The sequence below is a fragment of the Aphis gossypii genome, unplaced genomic scaffold, assembly GCF_020184175.1.
Source record: "Aphis gossypii isolate Hap1 unplaced genomic scaffold, ASM2018417v2 Contig00254, whole genome shotgun sequence".
Taxonomy (NCBI): domain Eukaryota; kingdom Metazoa; phylum Arthropoda; class Insecta; order Hemiptera; family Aphididae; genus Aphis; species Aphis gossypii.
In genome coordinates, this window is record NW_026083043.1 from 75,110 (window position 1) to 95,629 (window position 20,520).

General features: G+C 33.3%; 3 protein-coding genes across 3 annotated transcripts in view; 1 reads left to right on the plus strand and 2 right to left on the minus strand.

Moving 5' to 3' along the window:
* The window catches only part of LOC126553526 (uncharacterized), a 29,744-nt gene extending 12,129 nt beyond the window's left edge, over nt 1-17,615 (plus strand). The window contains exon 2 of the mRNA XM_050208677.1: nt 17,197-17,615. Coding sequence (XP_050064634.1) covers nt 17,197-17,615 — 419 coding nt within the window. The remainder of the gene's footprint in view (nt 1-17,196) is intronic.
* A 681-nt stretch (nt 17,616-18,296) lies between these two features.
* LOC126553527 (mucin-7-like) lies at nt 18,297-18,803 on the minus strand. Its single transcript, XM_050208678.1, has one exon. The coding sequence runs from the start codon at nt 18,801-18,803 to the stop codon at nt 18,297-18,299; it is 507 nt and encodes a 168-aa protein (XP_050064635.1).
* A 358-nt stretch (nt 18,804-19,161) lies between these two features.
* LOC126553528 (uncharacterized) lies at nt 19,162-19,818 on the minus strand. The gene has a single exon (XM_050208679.1). It carries the CDS (start codon nt 19,816-19,818, stop codon nt 19,162-19,164), a length of 657 nt encoding a protein of 218 aa, XP_050064636.1.
* Between the last annotated feature and the right edge of the window lie 702 nt (nt 19,819-20,520).

The following is a 20,520-nucleotide window of genomic DNA, read 5'->3' on the forward strand; positions in this document are numbered from 1 at the left end:
AATAACGCACGATAAAATACTAATTATAATTTTAACAATAATTCGGTACCAATAACTTGTAGTTATTGCAATAAGATAGGACACGATAGTGTTAGCTGTTATAGTAAGCAACGGGATGAGCGTAATAATGCAAATCGGACGGGAAACGGTCAAGTATCGAACGGAAACGGCGTCCGTTCGATCAATCAAATAACGGCCGTAACGGAGGAATTATCACTCAACGATGTTTCACCATCGTATCAGTAATTAATGAAAATCATGTTACATTTCAATCACCTAACTTTAAAACAAATACAGCAAATCTTCTTTTAGACACTGGTAGTGAAATCAATTTAATAAAAATAAATAAATTAACAGGCGAAACATTAGTGAATGAAAAAGAAAAAAGAAATTTAAAAGGCATTAATGATAAAATAGTAACTACCATAGGCAAAATTACAATAATATTAATATTAAATAATAATAAAATAAAAACGGAATTTCATGTGGTCGATAAGGAATTTCCAATACCGCGAGATGGACATCTAGGTCACCACTTCCTATTACAAACTAACGCGATAATAGATGTTGCGAATAATATATTAACTATAAATGATAACACTCCGTGCGAATTAAATAAAGATAAAGTATGTTACACATTAAAACCGCGAACGGAAACAATAATATCCATGGGCGGATAGGCCCATCGGGAAATCGGGATTTTCCCGGTAGGCCCCATCAATATTATGCTCAGAGGCCCCAACCCCGAAAAAAAAAATTAATTTTTATGAGACTGTAAAATAATACCGGCTGCGTATTTGTAATTTTTGTATATATCATCAGCTATTATAATTATTATTAGGGGCCTCTGTAGCTCTGTGTAATACGCGTTGATACCCGTATAAATGTATAATAGGTGCCTATTTAGTTGTATTTACTATCATGCTACTAAAACTAAATAATGTATAAAATATAAATATAAATAAATATGTCCGTTATTCAAATGACAAAAATAAACAACTATAATAATAAATAACAATCAATAGGTAAGTATATTAATATAAATTACATTTTTCATGAGTGATAACTATAACTACTTATGACGTATCTGGTATCTACGTTTATATAAATGTATTGTATCTTAATAATTTTGACTTGTTCTATTTTTAAACAATGCTTATCAATATTCAATGTGGATGTTGATAATAATATCATAAAAACTGTTTTATTTTTACTCTATGCCAGTATGCTCTATGGTATAAACCGATTATTAATTTTATTAACTATTATTTTTATTTTACCTTTTGGCTTTCTATTGTAGTAGTCGTGGTTTTTAAGTTTTTGCTAATTGTGTTTTAATTTATTAAATAATATAAATTATACTACAATAATGTCGAAAAGAAAATTCGAAAGTGGAGCTTCAAAAAGAAAAAGAATAAATCAAGATTTGTTAATTAAATGTGCCAACGATCAAACACAAAAAAAGTTAAATTTTTATTTACCAAAAAATACAGTAAGTAATATTAGATTAAAGCTTTACTAATATATGGTAAAATATACACTTTTTGTTTCATTTGTAGTTATATAAATTATATTGTTATTTGGTATACAATATTTTTGTAGGATCAAAATATATTTAACATAAACCTAAAAGTAGGCATGTACATATAATACCGATACCAAATTTATTTACAATATTGTTACCTATTTTACTTAATACAATAAAAGATAAAATTAAATTATCAATATTATTCAATTATTTTTAAACATCTTAAATATAATATTAGAGGATGGAATAATAGGTGTAAGTACTTATGCATATTTTTATTCTCTATTTCTCTGGTAAAAACTTAAAAAAAAGCTACCTATAATAGTTTAGGTACATTTTTTTTTGTTTTTAATTGTTTAATTAGTTTTAAAGGGTTTAAATGTTTTTGGTAAATGATTTTTTTTGTACATCTGAGGTTTTTTTTTAGTTACACATAATATGTTAGCTGGTGATGATGATAATATAAGTCATAAGACAAAAGCGTGGTTGTTTTAATTTTAGTTAGGAATAATTAGGGTACCTAGGTGTAATTATTTTCTGTAGTCTTTTCAAACATTAATGATAATTTGATTTTCCAACTATTAGATGTTCTTGGTACAAATAAACAGTGTGAAGTAGAAAGTTTACTCCTAGAAGAAAAATACAGTGGAGATGTAAATGATTTGAGTAGCTGCAATAACAATATCAAGACCCAACAACTCAATGAATATGGTAAGAGTACTATTTTTAAAATATTAATTTAATAATACAAAACTGAGTACATAATATAAATGAAATCTAAGACACTAAATACAAAATAATTAATTATAAGTATTATAAACAAAATTACTAAAACAAGAATATAATTTAAATTTATATCATTACAAATTTGTATCTACATTTAGTACCATGAAAACAGAAATCATAAAAATGTAAAATAATATATGTGTCACCATTAAATTCAGAATTTAATTTTTCTAATTTGACATGTATTTCAATTATGACCACTAAGATTTTAATTTCTTTTTTTTTTAGAGTCTTCTGATTTGAATTTATTTACAAGACCTTCCACAGCCAATTTTTGCAAGTACTGGTTATTTCATCCCAATCAACCAAAAATTGGTGTACCATTTGCATATAAAAAAACTTATTTTCGAATTGATGGAGAAAATCGTAGATGGGTGTCATATAGATCCATTGATAAATCTCTATTTTGTTGTATTTGCCTTTGTTATGGTGACGGATCTGAACCATTCTCTAAAGGATTTAATGACTGGAAGCATGTGTATACTCGAATAAATGAACATGAAAATTCAAAAACACATAGGTTAAATATAGATGCTCATGTTATGAAAAAACAATTTTCATCAATTGATTCACTATTAACTAATGGTCATAGTTCAATAAGGAAGAAAGAAATAGAAAATAGAATGCAAGTTTTATTTCGTATAATTGATATTATTAAATTAATCGGTAAACGTGGACTCAGTTATCGAGGTAAAACTAACGAAGCCATTTATACTCTTGATAATCCATCTTTGGACCATGGTAATTTCTTGGAAATGATTTTACTTGTGGGCAAGTATGATCCAGTACTCAAAGCTCATTTAGATAAAGCAATTAAAAATAGTATAAAAAGTCATGATTCTGGTTCCAAACAAGGAGGTGGGCACATAAGTTTTTTATCTAAAACCACAGTCAATTACATTATTGAGATAATAAGTGAAATTATAAAGTCATCAATTTCTAAAGAGATCATTAAAGCTGGAATGTACTCTGTACAACTTGATACTACTCAAGATGTCTCTGTGATTGACCAATGCTCAGTTATTATAAGATATATAAACGGTACTTCTGTAAAAGAGCGATTAGTTGGCATGATAAAATGTAAGTCAAGCAAAGGGATAGACTTTGTTGATTTAGTCTTAAAAGTTTTTCATAACCTGAACATAAAAGCAAATAACTGTGTAGGCAATGCAACTGATGGAGCTGCAAATATGCAGGGCCAATACAATGAGTTTTCTGCAAAACTAAGTGATGTAGCAGCTAAACAAATACATGTATGGTGCTATGCCCATGTATTGAATTTGGTAATAGGTGACATTACTCTTAAAGTATTACAATCTATTACTTTATTTGGAATTTTAAATGGGTGTGCAGTCTTTATACGTGAATCACACACCCGTATGGATTTTTGGACAACTATGAATTCCAGAAAAAGAGTTTGTACTATTGGTGAAACTAGATGGTGGTCAAAAGATGCTTCTTTAACCAAAATCTTTGGTAATTTTAATAATCCTGAGTCTGGACTTTTTGTGGACCTTATATTAACATTAAGTGAAATTGAAACAAATTCAAGTATAAAATCTGAAGCTCGTTTTAAAGCAAGTGGATTAAAGGAAGGTTTATGTAAATACGAAATAATTTTAACAGCACAAATGTACCTTAGAATATTTGAAAAAACTACACCGCTTTCTAAATATCTTCAAGGCAAAGGGATCAATATAATGACAGCGTATCAAATGGTAACACAAACTTTACAGGATTTAAGAAAGTGTACACGTGAGTTTTCTAGGACTAAAGATGCAGCTGATAAGTTTGTACAACATACCAATAAAATATTTCAAAAATGAAAAACAATGTAATAGAAAATAGTCTACCACAATCTCGTAAAAAAAAAAAAACTAAGCAATTTCATGATTATGAGGCAGATGATGATCCTATACCAGACCCATTGCATTCATATGAAGTTAATGTTTACAATCAAGTACTGGACACTGTTATTGAGAGCATTTCTTCAAGATTCGAAAAACATGGACAGTTATGTGCAGATTTTGCATGTCTTGACCCTAATAATTTCAAACCAGATGTAACTCTTCCAAAAAATGCTCTTATTGGTGTGTTTGACAAGATTTGCAATTATTGTCCAGGAATTATGTACGAAGACTTTCGAAATGAATATGTAGACTTCATATCAAAATGGAAAGAAATAAAAAAAAATATTGACTGTGTATATACTGAACTACAAGACTATGATGAAAATATTGATGGTAATAACAAAAACAACTATTATTTATAAATATATTAATTTACCTACCTATTTAATATTGATAGAATAATTTTAATTTTTAATTTTGTTTTCTAGAATGTTCAAATGATGTTGAACTTTTAGTATCGTGTAGTCATAATCCAAACACAAATGCAAAATATTGTGTAGTTTGTTGCTTTGATGTGCTTGTGAAGTACAACTTATACACAAATGCATATCCCAGTCTGTTTATTGCGTATAAACTAATGCTGACATTATCCGTGACACAAGTAGGATGTGAAAGGAGTTTTTCTAAATTGAAATATATAAAAAACTACTTGAGAAATACATTGGGCCAAGACATTTTAGAAAGTTTCATGCTAATGAATGTTGAAAAAGATTTACTGAGTACAATTGATTCAAATGATGTGATCAATAAATTAGCTGCTAGGAATAGTACATTTAAAAATTTGTTATCATTTTAATAATTATATTTTTTTTTAAATTTATTTTGTAGTACATAATATATAATATGATTTGATTGTAAAAATTATTGCGAGCGAAGCGAGCATTTTTTTTTTTAATATATAATATAATATATAGGCCTTAGTTATATGAGGCCCCAATAAATATATCCCGGTAAAAAAAAAAGTACCTATCCGCCCATGATAATATCTATACCAATAGCTGATCCGATAATGGAAAATAAAAATATTTTAATACAGAAACAAGAATTAATACAGGACGTATATTGCGTTAATATAATAAACACGGTAAAAAACGGAAACACGGTGATAAGTATACTGAATATTTCTGAATTACCACAAAACATTTATGAGGACCAATTAAATAAAATATTATACGACAATGACATAGAATATAAATTACACGAAATAACTGTAGTAAATGACAATAACGATCGCGTAAATAAAATAAAAAGTTTAATACGTAGTGACCATTTAAATAAAGAGGAACGTAAAACAATATTAGAAATATGCGAACATTTTTCCGATGTATTTCATTTGGAAAACGATTATTTAACATTTACTAACGCCGCGGAACACGTAATAAGATTACCCGCCAATTAGCCACCTATATATAGAAGACCATACAGATTGCCACAGGCACAGCAAAAGGAAATTGAACAACAATTAATTAAAATGGAACAAAATGATATCATAGAACGATCTATGTCACCTTTTAATGCACCTTTGTTGCTAGTAAAAAAAAATCAGATTCATCTGGTAAAGATAAATTTCGAATAGTAATTGATTTTAGGGCACTCAATGAAGTAACTTTAAATGAATTTCATCCGTTACCTAATATTACGGAAATATTAGATCAATTGGGACAATGTCAGCTTTTTACCATTTTAGATTTAGCAAATGGTTTTTATCAAATACCTTTAGCGAAGGAATCTCGCGAAATGACAGCGTTTTCGACCGGTCAAGGTCATTACCATTTTAAACGTATGACTATGGGAATGAAAACAAGTCCCGCTACATTTCAGCGATTAATGAATAACGTATTGTCGGGGATAATAGGCATTAAATGTTTAGTATATTTAGACGATATTATTATTTATGCGAAAAATTTGAGCGATCACAACAATAAGCTGATAGACGTATTCGAACGTCTACGTACCCATAATTTAAAAATACAACCAGATAAATGCGAATTTCTAAAAAGCGAATGTTTATATTTGGGACACGGAATAAAACCAGATCCGAAAAAGATAACATCAGTATTAGAATTTCCGGTACCTAAAACTGTAAAGCAAATAAAATCATTTTTAGGTTTATCAGAGTACTACAGGAAATTTATACAGGGATATAGTATGTTAGCAAAACCAATGACACACTTATTAAAAAAGGATGTTAAATTTAATTGGGACGAAAATTGTCAGGTAGCTTTCGATAAATTAAAAAACGCACTCTGTGCAGAACCAATTTTACAATATCCAGATTTTACGAAACAATTTATACTTACAACCGACGCTAGTGGTAAGGCTCTAGGAGCTATACTATCCCAAGGAACGATAGGTAGCGACCTACCAATAGCGTACGCATCTAGAACTTTGAATAAAAGTGAAATGAATTACTCAACTCTTGAACTAGAATGTTTAGCGATCGTATACGGGGTTAAACAATTTAGACCTTATCTCTACGGTAGAAAATTCGTAATACTCACTGACCATAGACCACTATCTTGGTTATTTAACTTAAAAGATCCGTTATCAAAGTTGGCGAGATGGCGCATACAGCTTGAGGAATACGATTACGAAATAAAATATAAACCGGGAGTACAAAATTCGAACGTAGATGCTTTAAGTAGAATGTATAGTACAAAAGAAATTAAGGATGAAAGTTATACGAGCTTTCTAGAGAAGTCGGAAACAAACATAAAAGCTCTAATAAACAATACATATACTTTAGAAACCTTGTTACTTTTAGATAGAATTTTTAGTATATTTACAGCGTTAATGACACAATACTCTTACGAAACCCAAACTTTAAGCGCCATAATAACTGCGGCTAGGACAGGTATTTTACACCCAAGCTTAGTAACACCGCGAGAACTTGCAGCGCAACTAGTAGAAGTAAAATTAAACCTACCACTTAACTTGAATTTACCAATGGGAACATTGCCAAGCGAAATACACGAATTTACAAAAATAACTAAAATTGAAGTATTTTATAGTGGTGATCAAATAGTATTTTTGATAAAAATACCGTTGATAACGGAAACCCAATTAACTTTATTTAAAATCATACCTATACCACATCCTGTAGACATTGATCGACCGGATAACAAAACACATAGTATTGTATTGAAACCGGAATACCAATATGTAGGAATAACTAAAAATCGTAGACAATTTACAACATTTACCGAAACAGAAACTTTTACTATTTGCCCAGAATTCCAACCAATACAACACGAATCAAAAGAACAACCGTGTGAAATGTCTTTATTTAAAAATCCAGACCAGTTACCACAAAATTGTGAATCAGGAGTAATCATTATTTCTAAAAATATATACCACAAACTTAAGTATGCCAACACATGGATATACACAACAAAAAAAGATACATTAACAATTACGTGTCAGGGAATACAAGAACCGTATATAGAAAAAATTAAAAATCAAGGGATAATTAAATTAAATCAGGAATGTAGAGCTTATGCAGAACATGTAGTGCTAAATCCGACTAGGGAAATCAAAACGAAGTATTTCACAAATTTCATACCTAAGATCGGAGTAGGGAGTATATCGTATAAGATCAATAACAGTATCAAGGACATTAAAATAGAATAGTATAGACATAAATTCGACTCACGTAAACTTGATAACGTACACGAAATGGCCCACTCACTAGACGATGTAGAAAAAATGATAGACGAGGAAATACTTAAACAGTCCGGAGTAGAAGTACAAAGTAATACCAATTCATTAATGATGTATGCAATTATGGCATTGTTAGTATTCTCCATGTTTCTTTTGGCGTTTATATACATAAGTTATAAATGCAAACTGACCACTATGAGGGCCATAGGCCGCCATCGAACAAGAACTATGGATAACGATATAACGAATAAAAAAAGAGAAGTCATACATGTGACGTCATCGGCAAAAGGGAATGGGGTTAAGGAAAAGCTACTAGGTGACACACCAGATAGACTAGCCCTAAGTAATATGCTCTTATTAAAAGAACAATAAAAATGTATAAATTGAATATATAAATATTATAAAATATAATAAGGAATAATACTAATAATATAATATAACTTAGTAGTAATAATATAAGTTATTAACAATCGCATAAATATATGAGTATGTAATAAATGTATAAATAATAAATATAAAAATATAATCACTAACACAAAAATGTTTAATTATACAGAAAAGAGACACATAAGTTCATAATTATGGACTTCGAGTTTTCAATGGTGAACAAAACAAGCATGGTTGTCATCTCCGGGGCTATATCAAATAGCTTAGACCGTTTTAAGATTAGAAAACTGGAAGGACGACCTCTTTTGCTACCAATTAATGAGGAAGCTCGACCTATGGGTGATACAGAACTTCAGGTGGCAGTGAGAGAAATCAAGAGAGTTTTCAGGGTCAAGACCGATTTGAGAGATGCTTGTTTAGACCAATTAAAACAAAGTTTGAGTTCAACAAGGAATAATTTGACTAAGTGATATATAGAAAGTTACATACGTAGAGGTAATAAGGAAAATGTAATAGTAGTATGGAACGGACATTCAGATAAAAACATTTTAAAGAGATTAGACTTAGACCATTATCCCATGCTAAACATAACGTGTTACGATAAATATTTCAATAAAAACTTTTATATTCAATTTGAAAAATTAGGAAATAAAGAAATAATTTTTGAAGTAGATATCGGTACATATAATAAAACAGGAAGGCTACTTAATTTAGTAGAGACCCATGATATAATATGTAAAAAGAAACACCATACTACGTATGCGCATGATCCGAGAATACTAAATGTATATTTGATTATGTGATACGGAAACAGAGATACGAAAATCTAGTAAAGCATTTCTAAAAATATAATATAAACAATAACAATAAAAATAACAATAAAACAAAAACAATGGTTACATTAATAATCAAAATACCAACGTAAAATTTCGTTTTCAGAAATTCATAATTCTATAAATTACAAATCAACTCTACGAAATAAATAATAACCAATAATGGATAGAATGGAACAATTAGCTTCGGCAATATCGTTTAACATAGAAACACAATTTCATATTAATCCAACACGGGGAGAATGGCATAATTACACAGCTTGTTTTGATTTTCATATAGTTACTGCTAATGAAAATATACTCGTACCTCACGAGGACGAAACTATATTGGAAATGATTGAGGCAGCCAAAAGATTTTTGTATGATATAGCGATAGACAGAGAATTTGGTGAACCATACTGTTATGAATTAAACTATTACCTCGAAATAATACAGAATCCACGGGATATATTGAATTACAGTAGATAAATGTATGTCTAGAATGAATTGATCAAGTAGAACGAAGTGGTTGGAGCTGTACGAAACACCTATCGACATAATATTTGACATATGATCGATGGAGTGGATTCTATGGCATCCCCAACGAGTAAAGAGTGAACAAGTGAACGTGTTAATCAATTAAGGTTGTTGTCAATGTGGACGACGTTCTTCAAATGATTAGTATGTCATTCCATGGGCAGCGAATCTTGATTAAGTAAATAAAATAAAAATAACATACAAACTGGAATGTGAATAATATATATATATACACTTAAATTTAAGAAAACATACTGTACGAATAAGTAACTATTGGGATATAGAGATAAATTTGAATTGTGGGGAACTTTATAGATTTTATATTACTAACAAATAAGTAAAAATATTATTGTATTAATTAATTTACCATATAAGAAACTATTGTAATCAATACATTATACTAACCACATATTTTATTAGAATTATCAAATCAATTATAATCACTATATTGTACTATTTACTAACACTATATTTTATTGTAATCACAATTATAAATTATAAGAAAACTAACCAACATATTTAAAACATAGAATTATATAACCAAATATTTAATTTAACCATTCAATCATTAATTATATTATAATCAAAATATTTAATCAAACTATTTAACCATTTGTAAGTGTAATCAACCCATATTTAATTAAAACTATATATACAACATATACATCATATATTCATATTATATAACGAAAATACTTTAAATGTAAAAGCATACAGGGGATTGTAATGTATGTCTATATCAATAACTTGTAATCAATTATTGTAAACACTATAATATTGTAATAATTTGTAACTTAACCATTTTGTACTGAACTTTGAAAGATTTCTGTCTTTGAAACATAAACCTTTTTTTTCGTGGGGAGGTGCAACGTGCTCTGATAGTTAAATGTAATATATAAATTACCATAGCCAACAATACTCTAAACCATGGGGGCATAAAGGACATCCTTATAGTTATGTTAGGGTGAGCAACCAGGCAAGCAATGATTGGGTGTGGTTGGACTAGAACCGGATCTAATAAACAAAAGTAGAAAACAATCAAAAGTATCATCAATTAATTAATGACGAAACGTATGCCTTAGTGCTAGGTGTTATAGATAACGATGGACTGTTTTCGAACATAGGCTGAACATTGGTACTATTCGATGTTTGGCACCCATTATGTTTGCGTACTGTTGTAAATACCTCGAATGACTGTGGTGATAGAGATAAACCTATCGAAAATACATTTATTTTAAACTTTTAATGAGATAAGAAGCTATAATGATTCTGCGATGATATTTATTTATTTTGTATCTATACATAAATTTTATAAAATGATAGACAACGAAATGTATACCTATATATTTAATGATATAAATATATTATTCTTATTAATTAACATATGAATTATATATGTTTGGTTTTAGATAAATAGTAATTTTATTTACTCATAAATACTAAATAGGGATGTAAATTTGTAGGAAAGTGTATTTTTTTTTGTGATTGTGAAACGTAACTTTGAAAGTAGGTATATACCTAATAATTTGAATAATGTAAAAACAAATCGATTTATAAAACTTTTATTTTGCATATGTATATTAAATAAACACATCTTTATGCCTGTAAAATGTAATGTATAATATTCCATAATATCATTATAAATATTTAAATTAAATTAAAAACCATTTTAAGTGAATATTTTATTGCATTTTTTTGACATTTTTTAAGGTATTTTAGTGCATTAAATTCACAACCCTACTAATAAACATTTTTTAATTGACTTACGTTTAACTACTTTTATAATTATAGTAAGAAAAACTTAAAACTTTTTTTACACTGTGTAGTGTGTACCTACTTAATTATATTGTTGGCTATCATTTTTGAAAGTAAGTCCATATAACTAATACTGATTTCATGAAAAACTAGTTCACCTTTTATTTGCCTTTTTGACTGGTGTAGTATCATAGGTCTCGTTACAATTAATGCTACCTTCATTTTCATTTATATTTTCCACGATGAATTCTGTTGGTTTACAAACAGGTGAAATTCGTTTAGTCGAAGTCTTAGTTATTGACGCATTATTAGAGGTTATTATTAAGTTTTAATAAATATCATACCTACCTAAAATTAAATCATGTACAGAAAATACTAATTTAAATAACTGGTGTATGTTTCAAGTTTCTACTACTAATAATTTTTAACTATAACAAAAATCTAAAATTATTTGATAGTAAATGAGTTGCTTTATGAGTGAATTTTGAATTTCGTAAAAATTTTAACCTAGATAAAAAAATTTTAATTGGCCAAAGTTCAAGTTTTTTTATGATTAATGTAATCCAAACTTGTACCTACTTTTTCACGATTTAGACATATTTCTTAAAAAAATTGAGTTCAAATTTGAATCAATACATTCATCACTTCATTCATAATCTAAAATAACTACTGGTCACCTGGTACTATGTTATATATATTATAGCTGAGTAATTTATTTAAAGTAATTACCAATTGAATACTTTGTAGGCACAACGTCTTGTATAAGTCTACTATTTGAGGCATTAGGGTTCATATACATAGATGCATCTAACTTAATATTTCCTTAATAATATAAAATAAAATATTGAAAAACAAAACTAGGTATATGAAGAATTATTACAAAATGTTATATTAATTCATATTTTATTCCTACCCGAGTTTAAAATCCATTTTTTTGCAAGTTCAGTATCTTTTGGAATTGCATGAAAAATTACATTTTTAGAATTTCTTCTATTCATTTTGCAATTATAAAAAGCACGTTTATCACCGGACATTTTAATAATAAAATAATAGAAAATATTAATACGACTATAATCGTGCACTCGTACCGTGGGCTCGAATCTATTGATTCCAATCACGGCTGTAGATAGTATGGTTGCACATCGGCCTATACCGCGCAATGTTAGATAGTGGAATATAATAGTTCTTATCTCAAATATGAAAAAGTGATGATCTGGTGGCGCTCCCTGCGGATGTCAACTAGAACTACAGAGTTGCAAAATATATATTATAATATTGAATATTCACAGATATCTATACTATACTGTGAATATTTTATATTTAGTGATGTATAAAATAAAATAAAAGTAAAAATTTGACAGTTTGTTACAATAGTTTAATATGATATAATTCCTAGATTTGTTTGAAGACATTTAAATTAAAAAAAGCAGCAGTTCCAATACATTTAAATAAACATGTATCTCCATTAGGTTTCAATGTCAAGGTAATGTTTGTAATTACTTACCAAAATATCATATTTTTGTATATAACATAGTAGACATTTTTTTTAAAATAATCATTTATGTAGTTTGAAATTCTGAATGATACAGCAGTACCAGATTTTATAGATGTTTCAAAACAGTTGAATGAAGAAGAGTTCTCAACTTCTAAAAGACGAAAGGTTCTAAACATATAATGATTTTATTAGTATAAGTAATTAATATACACAATACACTTTATTATTATGTAGATACAGATTGATGTAGAAAACCAATTAGATGTATTCAATAACATTTTAAATAATACAAACATTACAAACACTTTAAGTTTACCGAATAATTGGTATATTGGTACTGAAAATCATATTGCTTTTCACACATTGAGTAGTTTTCAAACTAATTATAACAGATATGTTGAAAAGCAATTGATTATAACTAAAGGTAATTAATTCACAATAATAAACATACTAAAATTTATAATAATTATTTTTTGGTATTCAAATATATAATATTTATAAATATAAATATTTCTCATGCGAATATAGTCGTAACTCAAAAATGAAAAAAATCGAGATACGACCTTTTTCGCTGCGGTAGGCGATTTGATTTATTTAATTTTTAAGAAATATTTGAACACATTATTTAACACGTTCACTGCCGGTGTCAACACGTAGTTGACACACGTTACATTCGCCGGTGGCCGCTGTCAATACGTTGTTGACACCAAGACTATCCTTTTTTAATATATTGTCACGGAGTTGGCTTTTATCGGATGTTATTTATTTATTTATTAATAGATTCGATAGCCCGTGTAGAATTGAATGGCATAGTTGGATTCATGTTTCGAATTATTTATAGAATATTTTTCCTAATTATTATTGTTGAAATATTACACAGTTTTATCTTTTATGTTTGACAGTCATTCTTCAACGTGCGTACATTGTCGTAGTCAGTTGTAGTCACTAGAATTGATATTATTTTGTGTGTTTTTTTTTAAGTACATTTAAAATTGTTCATTTTAATCCTACATAGTGATAGTATAATGGCTTCTATTCTTACTGATGAAGAAATACTCAGTATGATTAATAATGGAGATTTTCTATTGTCAGACGAAGATTTTGGTCTTAATTCTGGTAGTGATAGTTTAGGCGAGGGTGATTCTGCAGATGACGATTGCGATCAAAATAATATAGTTGAACAAAATATTGCCAATCAACCGCCTGCATCGCTTACTGAAACAGATTTAGCTTCACCACAAATTAGCCGTGAAAACAATTATAACTGGTCTACTTTTCGTCCTCAAGTTTATAGATATTCCTTTTTCTGAAACACCAGGACTTAAAATTTTTCCTAAAGGTAACGACCCAATCGATTATTTTAATTTATTTGTTACAAACACATTTTGGGAGTTTTTAGTTGAAGAGGCAAATTCATATGCAGTTGAAGTCTTTTTGAACAGCGATCGGTCTAATTCTCGTATTTCAACTTGGAAAAATACAGACGTTGTTGAAATGAAAAAATGTATTGCTCTTTTATTTCACACTGGTACTATTCGCGTAAATAGATTAGAAGACTATTGGAAAACCAATGAGCTTTTCAATTTTCATATTTTTCGTAGTACTATGAGTCGTAACCGATTTATGCTATTGCTCAGAGTCCTACATTTTTGCAAAAATCCAGGACAAAATGATAATCCTACAAGTCGCTTACATAAAATCGACAAAATGACAAATTATTTCAATAAAACAATGGAAGAACTTTACCAACCATCTAAAAATTTATCGATCGATGAATCTATGGTTTTATTTATAGGAAGACTTATGTTTAGTCAGTATATAAAAAATAAGAGACACAAATACGGGATTAAGTTGTATATGATGACTGAGTCGTGGGGATTGGTTCATAGAGTTCTAATTTATTCAGGAGAAGGTACTGGTACATCAGAAGAGTTAAGTCATACCGAATACGTTGTAGAGAAACTAATGGAAGGTTATTATTACAAAGGCCATTCAATCTATATGGACAACTATTATAACAGTGTCAAGTTAGCACATTATTTATTAGAAAAACAAACATACTGTACGGGTACTTTACGAGCCAATAGAAAAAATAATCCTAAAGCTATAAATGATAAAAAATTGAAGAAAGGTGAAACAATTTGTCAATATACAGAAAAGGGAGTTGGTGTGGTAAAATGGAAAGACAGACGAGATGTGATTGCAATATCTTCAGAACATTCACACGATTTGGTAAATATAACTAATAGAAGAGGAATAATTAAATCGAAACCTCTTTCCATAATAAAGTATAATGAATATATGTTGGGCATTGACAGACAGGATCAAATGCTTTCCTATTATCCTTGCGAAAGGAAAACGTTGCGGTGGTATAAGAAACTAGGAATACACTTTATACGAATCCTACTACTTAATTCGTACTTATTGTATAATAAAAATGTAAAAAAAATTTCATTTTACGACTATCGGTTAAAAATTATTTCGACTTTATTAAATTCTGGGGAAAGTAATATTACTGAAAGACAACCAACAAATAATAACACATTACATTTTTCAAAAAAAGTACCTAAAAATAAAAACAACAAAATCATGTATAAGAGATGTAAACTATGCAGTTCAAAAGGAGTACGAAAAATGACGTCGTTTTATTGTTCAATGTGTGAAGACGAGCCAGGATTTTGTCTAGACTGCTTCGAAGAATTTCACAGAAGTATATAAATTAAAAATTATATTTATTGTTTTATTTATATTTATACTTATTTGTAAGTTAAAAACTACAGTCTAATTCAATAAGTAGTATTTTTTTAATTTTATTTCATTTTATTAATTATTAAAAATAAATCTATACAAAAAAAAAGTTGAATTTTCATTTTACATTTTTGTGTAACCGCTGTGTTGTAGTACAAATTGAAAAAAAACAAAGTATTTATAAACAATATAAACTCAATAGTATCGTAATATTATTGAAAAATATAATTGTAAGTGTGATGTATGAACAGTAATATTTATCAAGTATTTATTTAAATATAATTGTGGATTCTTATTTATAATTAGCATGAATCGGGTGTCAACACGTAGTTGACAGTATCAGCCGAGACTGGTTTTTGGTTACGGCTACGCGAGCGCTAATGCATAATTCGGTCGGCAGTGAACGTGTTAATTGTACAATAGAAAATATAAAGACAATACGTAAGTATCTAGTTTGCATATAATTTGTTTGCCAAGGCACACTGCCGATATCTGTAACAAAATAATCTGCCAAATTGTTTCTTGCATTGTTTACTGATTAGTAGCTCTCGGAGTAGGTTCTGATGTGTCTTGTTCGATTTCAATGAATCATTCCACACTCATTGTTTCTTGAATGTTAAATTCATCTCTGGATCGTACGAAATTGTGCAGAACACAACAACTTTTTACTAGAAGTATGCATAAATCTAAATTTGCATTGATGGGTTTATGGAATATTTTCCATTTATTTGATAATATGCCAAATGCACTTTCAACATATTTTCGAGCATGTGACAGCCTGTAGTTGAAAATCCTTTTTTTTCGGACAAAACTATACCGCTATAAGGTCGCATTATTTTGGGTGAAAGAGAAAATGCCTCATCTCCGATAAACGTGAAGGGCATTTTTGGATTGTCAGTTCCGGGGAGAGGTTGACTTCCTGGGATATTCAGTTGATTATTTTTGAGCTTCATATTAAAAGGACTATTTTCAAATATTGTACTGTCAGATTCTTTACCAAAAGCCCCTACATCAATATAAATGAATTTGTAATTCGCGTCTACAATTGCTAGCAACACAATTGAAAAGAAATGTTTGTAATTGTAGAATGGTGACGCACTGTTTTTTGGTTTTTTAATTCGTACGTGCTTTCCATCAATCGCGCCTAAGCAATTTGGGAAAAGGGCATATTTTTGAAAAATTTGAGCAATATCTTTCCAGCGTTCTTGTGTAAAATCAGGAAAGGTCTCCGCGCGTAAACATTCCCAAATTGAATTGCATACTTCTTAAAATCTTACCGAAAGTCGTGTGTCTAATTTTGTACGACAAGTGTAAATCTACCTGATCACACCCGCTGCCTAAATACCTGTAATCAAAGAAAAAAAAAACATTAATAAAAAAATTGAGAACTTCACACCATGCACCAACTAGATTCAATTTCCTATCGAACAAAATACTGAAGTTGAAAATCGTAGCATTATTTAGACTACTTATCGTGTACACAGACACAAATAAAAAAATACACATCATTATAAAATCAATACATTCATCACTCCGCTCAGAATCTAAAATAGTATAAAACAATTACTGTATTTTCAGGTACCTCTTGTATAAAAAAATGGCGAAATGTCAAGGACAACTTTAAAAAAAGTTTAAACAAAACAAAATCTGGACAGGCAGCTGGATCAGGAAGAAAATACATTTATGCCCGGCAATTATCATTCTTACAAACTGCAGGTGCTACTACGGAAACACAATCCAGCTTTGGTAACGACGAAATAGAGGAAGAGCTAACCCAGCCACAGAAACCGGAACAACCTCCTCCCTACAACCAGCGTTCTATGAAAAAACGCAAATCGGATATAGAGACCTCCTTAATTGATTTTATGAACACTCCAATTCCTACTCCAACTGTCATTCAAGAACTTAATCCAGACCGTTCATTTTTCGAAAGTATTCTACCATCCATATCTGATTTCACCGAAGACCAGAAACTAGACTTTCGCTATGAAGTGTAGCGGTGCCTCGGTGTCAGTCGCGAAGCCGACGCGCACAGTGGTGAAAAACAAAAAAAATACACGTGGGGAACGTGGAAAGAACAAAAATAATACGCTAGGCAAAAAAAAAAACAAGCACTACGTTGTGTTAAATGGTGCGTGATCGCCGTATATTTGAAATTGTATACAAATGTCGGTGACAAAAAGTAAATAAGCTAAAAGCAAAAGAATGGCCGTTTTGTTACGGTTGATGGTGTGACGGGGGTGGAGTAAATCGGTCCGCGGTGTTCGTCGGGACGGTCGAAAAACTAGTGACCGAGCGAGTCCGCGGTACCGGCGGTTGACAATTCCAGACGCGCTTATCGCGCGTCGGTGTCGGCCGTCGTCGATTGGCGGTTGGGCAGGCAGGTGACGGCGCGGGTATCCGTGCAAAGGTCGCTTGTATTCAAGCGACTATTATGCGGGACCGCGTCATACTCCCCCCCCCAAACCGCCAACGGCGGCGGAGTTCCTGCCGGTACCGGCGGTGTGTCGGTGTGTGGTGGGGTGTGGGCACTTTATCCACGGGCATGTTCTCCGGCTGGTTATAGCGGACATGCCCCGGCGGTGCCAAGGGTGTGGGTGCGGTCGCCGGTTGCAGGCACTTGTCCGAGGTTTTGGCACGTATCTCCGGCTGGTGATAGCGGACGTGCCCCGGCGTGCCTACTCCCGTCGAGGTGACGTCGGGAGACTATGGAACCTATTGTCAAACACCGTCTCCATGTCCACCTCGTCGGCAAAGTGCGCGTCCGGTCCTCCCAGCAGTTCCGCCTCCTCTTCCGCTGATATTTCCATATCAACGGTTTGAGACGGGGCGGCTGTTGGATGTTCCGTAGCCCCGGTTGTTCCGGTAGGTATTGCTACCTCCGGTACCGTGGCTACGGCGGGGGCCGGTGGCGCGGTACCTTGCTGCGGCGCTACCACTGTCGGGGCGGTGGTTGGAGGGGCTGTAGTGGCCGGTTTTTCCAGGCGGTGTTGCTGAGAGTGCTGCTGTCGGGCCCGGAGGTCCCGCATCCGTTGCAGGTTCCGGCGTTGACGGGCGTTCAGCGGGGCCGGAACAGTTGTGGGCGTCGTTGTTGCAGCGCTTGACGTCCGTGTGTGCGGTGACGGCGGATGATTGGCGGTGGGCGGTGTCGGCCTGGTGATGTTTGGCCTTGGGGCTGGCGGCATGACTGCCGGACGCGCTTGGCGGTCGGCCCGTGCTGTGGCCGCCGGTCGGGACGCCTGCCTGGGGCTACGCGACCTGTTCAGGCGGATCGCCGTCGTGGGATCGCCGCTCGTTGCCCTACGGAAGACGGCCGTGCGGTCCTCCCAGCCGCGTGTGTACGCCGCCACACACCGGATCGCGCTGCAGCTGCTCCGTCGGCATCCGCCTCACCCGCGCTGCCGTGGTGATGTTGGTGGGCTCCTCCAAGCTTGCCACCCTCAGCAGTTCCTGGCTTCGTTCCAACAGCTCCGCCGCCTGCTGGATATTGGTCGCCGTGGTTGCCGTGTTCCGCTGCATTATGCCGACTGAAATTCATTTAATTTAGTTTTGGGTTTGTTGGTGGGTGGGTGGGGTGGGGTGGGGTTGTGTTGCGGTCGTCGCCCGTTTGAGGCAGGACACGTGGATTTTGCGTGCGGGTTGTTGGTCCGTAAGGAACACGCCTTTACCCACACGTTTGTACAATTTTACCGGTCCCCACCATTTCGGTGCGAATCCGGCATGAAATTTTTTGTGCGCGCTCGACAGGTGGTGCGCTCTATAGTACACCGTGTCACCTGTTTTGTATTTCGTGTCCGTCTGGTCCCCCGTTGCAGGCGGTGCGTCCAGTACGGCGCTCTCACGTGTCGCCCTGCCCTTATCTGTTTGTTCGGTCGAGCTGTCCGCTGTACGAGACAGTGCCCAATCCCCCGGTCGTTTGCCCTCTCTGCCGAGGACAAGTACCGACGGTGGATATCCTGTCTGGTCATTGCGTCTATTCCTGATTGAAAACAGTATAGGGGCTAACTTGGTGTCCCAGGTGTTGTGGTTACCGTCGACGAGTAGCGCGCGTAGACCTTTTTTTATGTCCTGGTTGCGGCGTTCGACCGGGTTGGCCCTCGGATGATATACCGGAGTTGTCCAACCCTCAGCCCCCCATCGCTCGATCGCCTTACGCATATCGTTTGCTACGAACTGCGGGCCGTTGTCGCTTAAGCACATACGGGGGTATCCGAAACGTGAAAAGAACTCTCGTTCGAGTGTTTCGGTTATTGTTTTCGTAGTGGCTGTTCCGAGCGGGTACGCTTCGGTCCACCTACTAAACAAGTCCGTGGCAACCAGTAAATATTATTTTCCCCTACTCGTACGTGGATAGGGGCCCATGAGGTCTACGCTAATTACCTCCCAGGGTGGCCGGGGCGTTCTGGGAGTGATCGGGTCATCTGCACGCGCGTTCAGTGGCTTGGTACACGCGCAAATGTGGCACGACTTGACATACAGTTTTTGGCCGTTCCAAAAAAAACGTTGTCTTACCGCCCTGTATGTCTCCTTCCAACCTGGGTGGTTTGCGAGGACGTGGTCGTGGTATATCCAGATCACATTCTGCGCTTTATCGTTCGGTACTACTATGGGCGTGTGTTCGCCCAACTTTTTCCGCAGAAGCCCGTCGGCAAAGATGTATTGACCACTTTTTGCTGTGGTGCTTCCGTTGTTCATTATGTCTCGCGTTTTGGGGTCATTGGCCTGCCACGTCGCGAGCATAGCGTGTGTGATGGTGTGGCCTTCGGTCGGCTTGTCCGGGTCCGTCGTGGCGAACAGGTTGTCGGCCGGTATGCTAGTAGCCGTGACGGGTGTTGTGGTGGTGGGTGGTGTCGTGGGTACTCCTACTAGACGTTCCTCGAGGTGCTCCTCGTCTACCGGGGG

Bases quoted from the DNA above. Each gene is read 5' to 3' on its own strand.
- LOC126553527 (XM_050208678.1), bottom strand. From the start codon at position 18,803: ATGCCGCCAGCCCCAAGGCCAAACATCACCAGGCCGACACCGCCCACC.
- LOC126553528 (XM_050208679.1), bottom strand. From the start codon at position 19,818: ATGTGCTTAAGCGACAACGGCCCGCAGTTCGTAGCAAACGATATGCGT.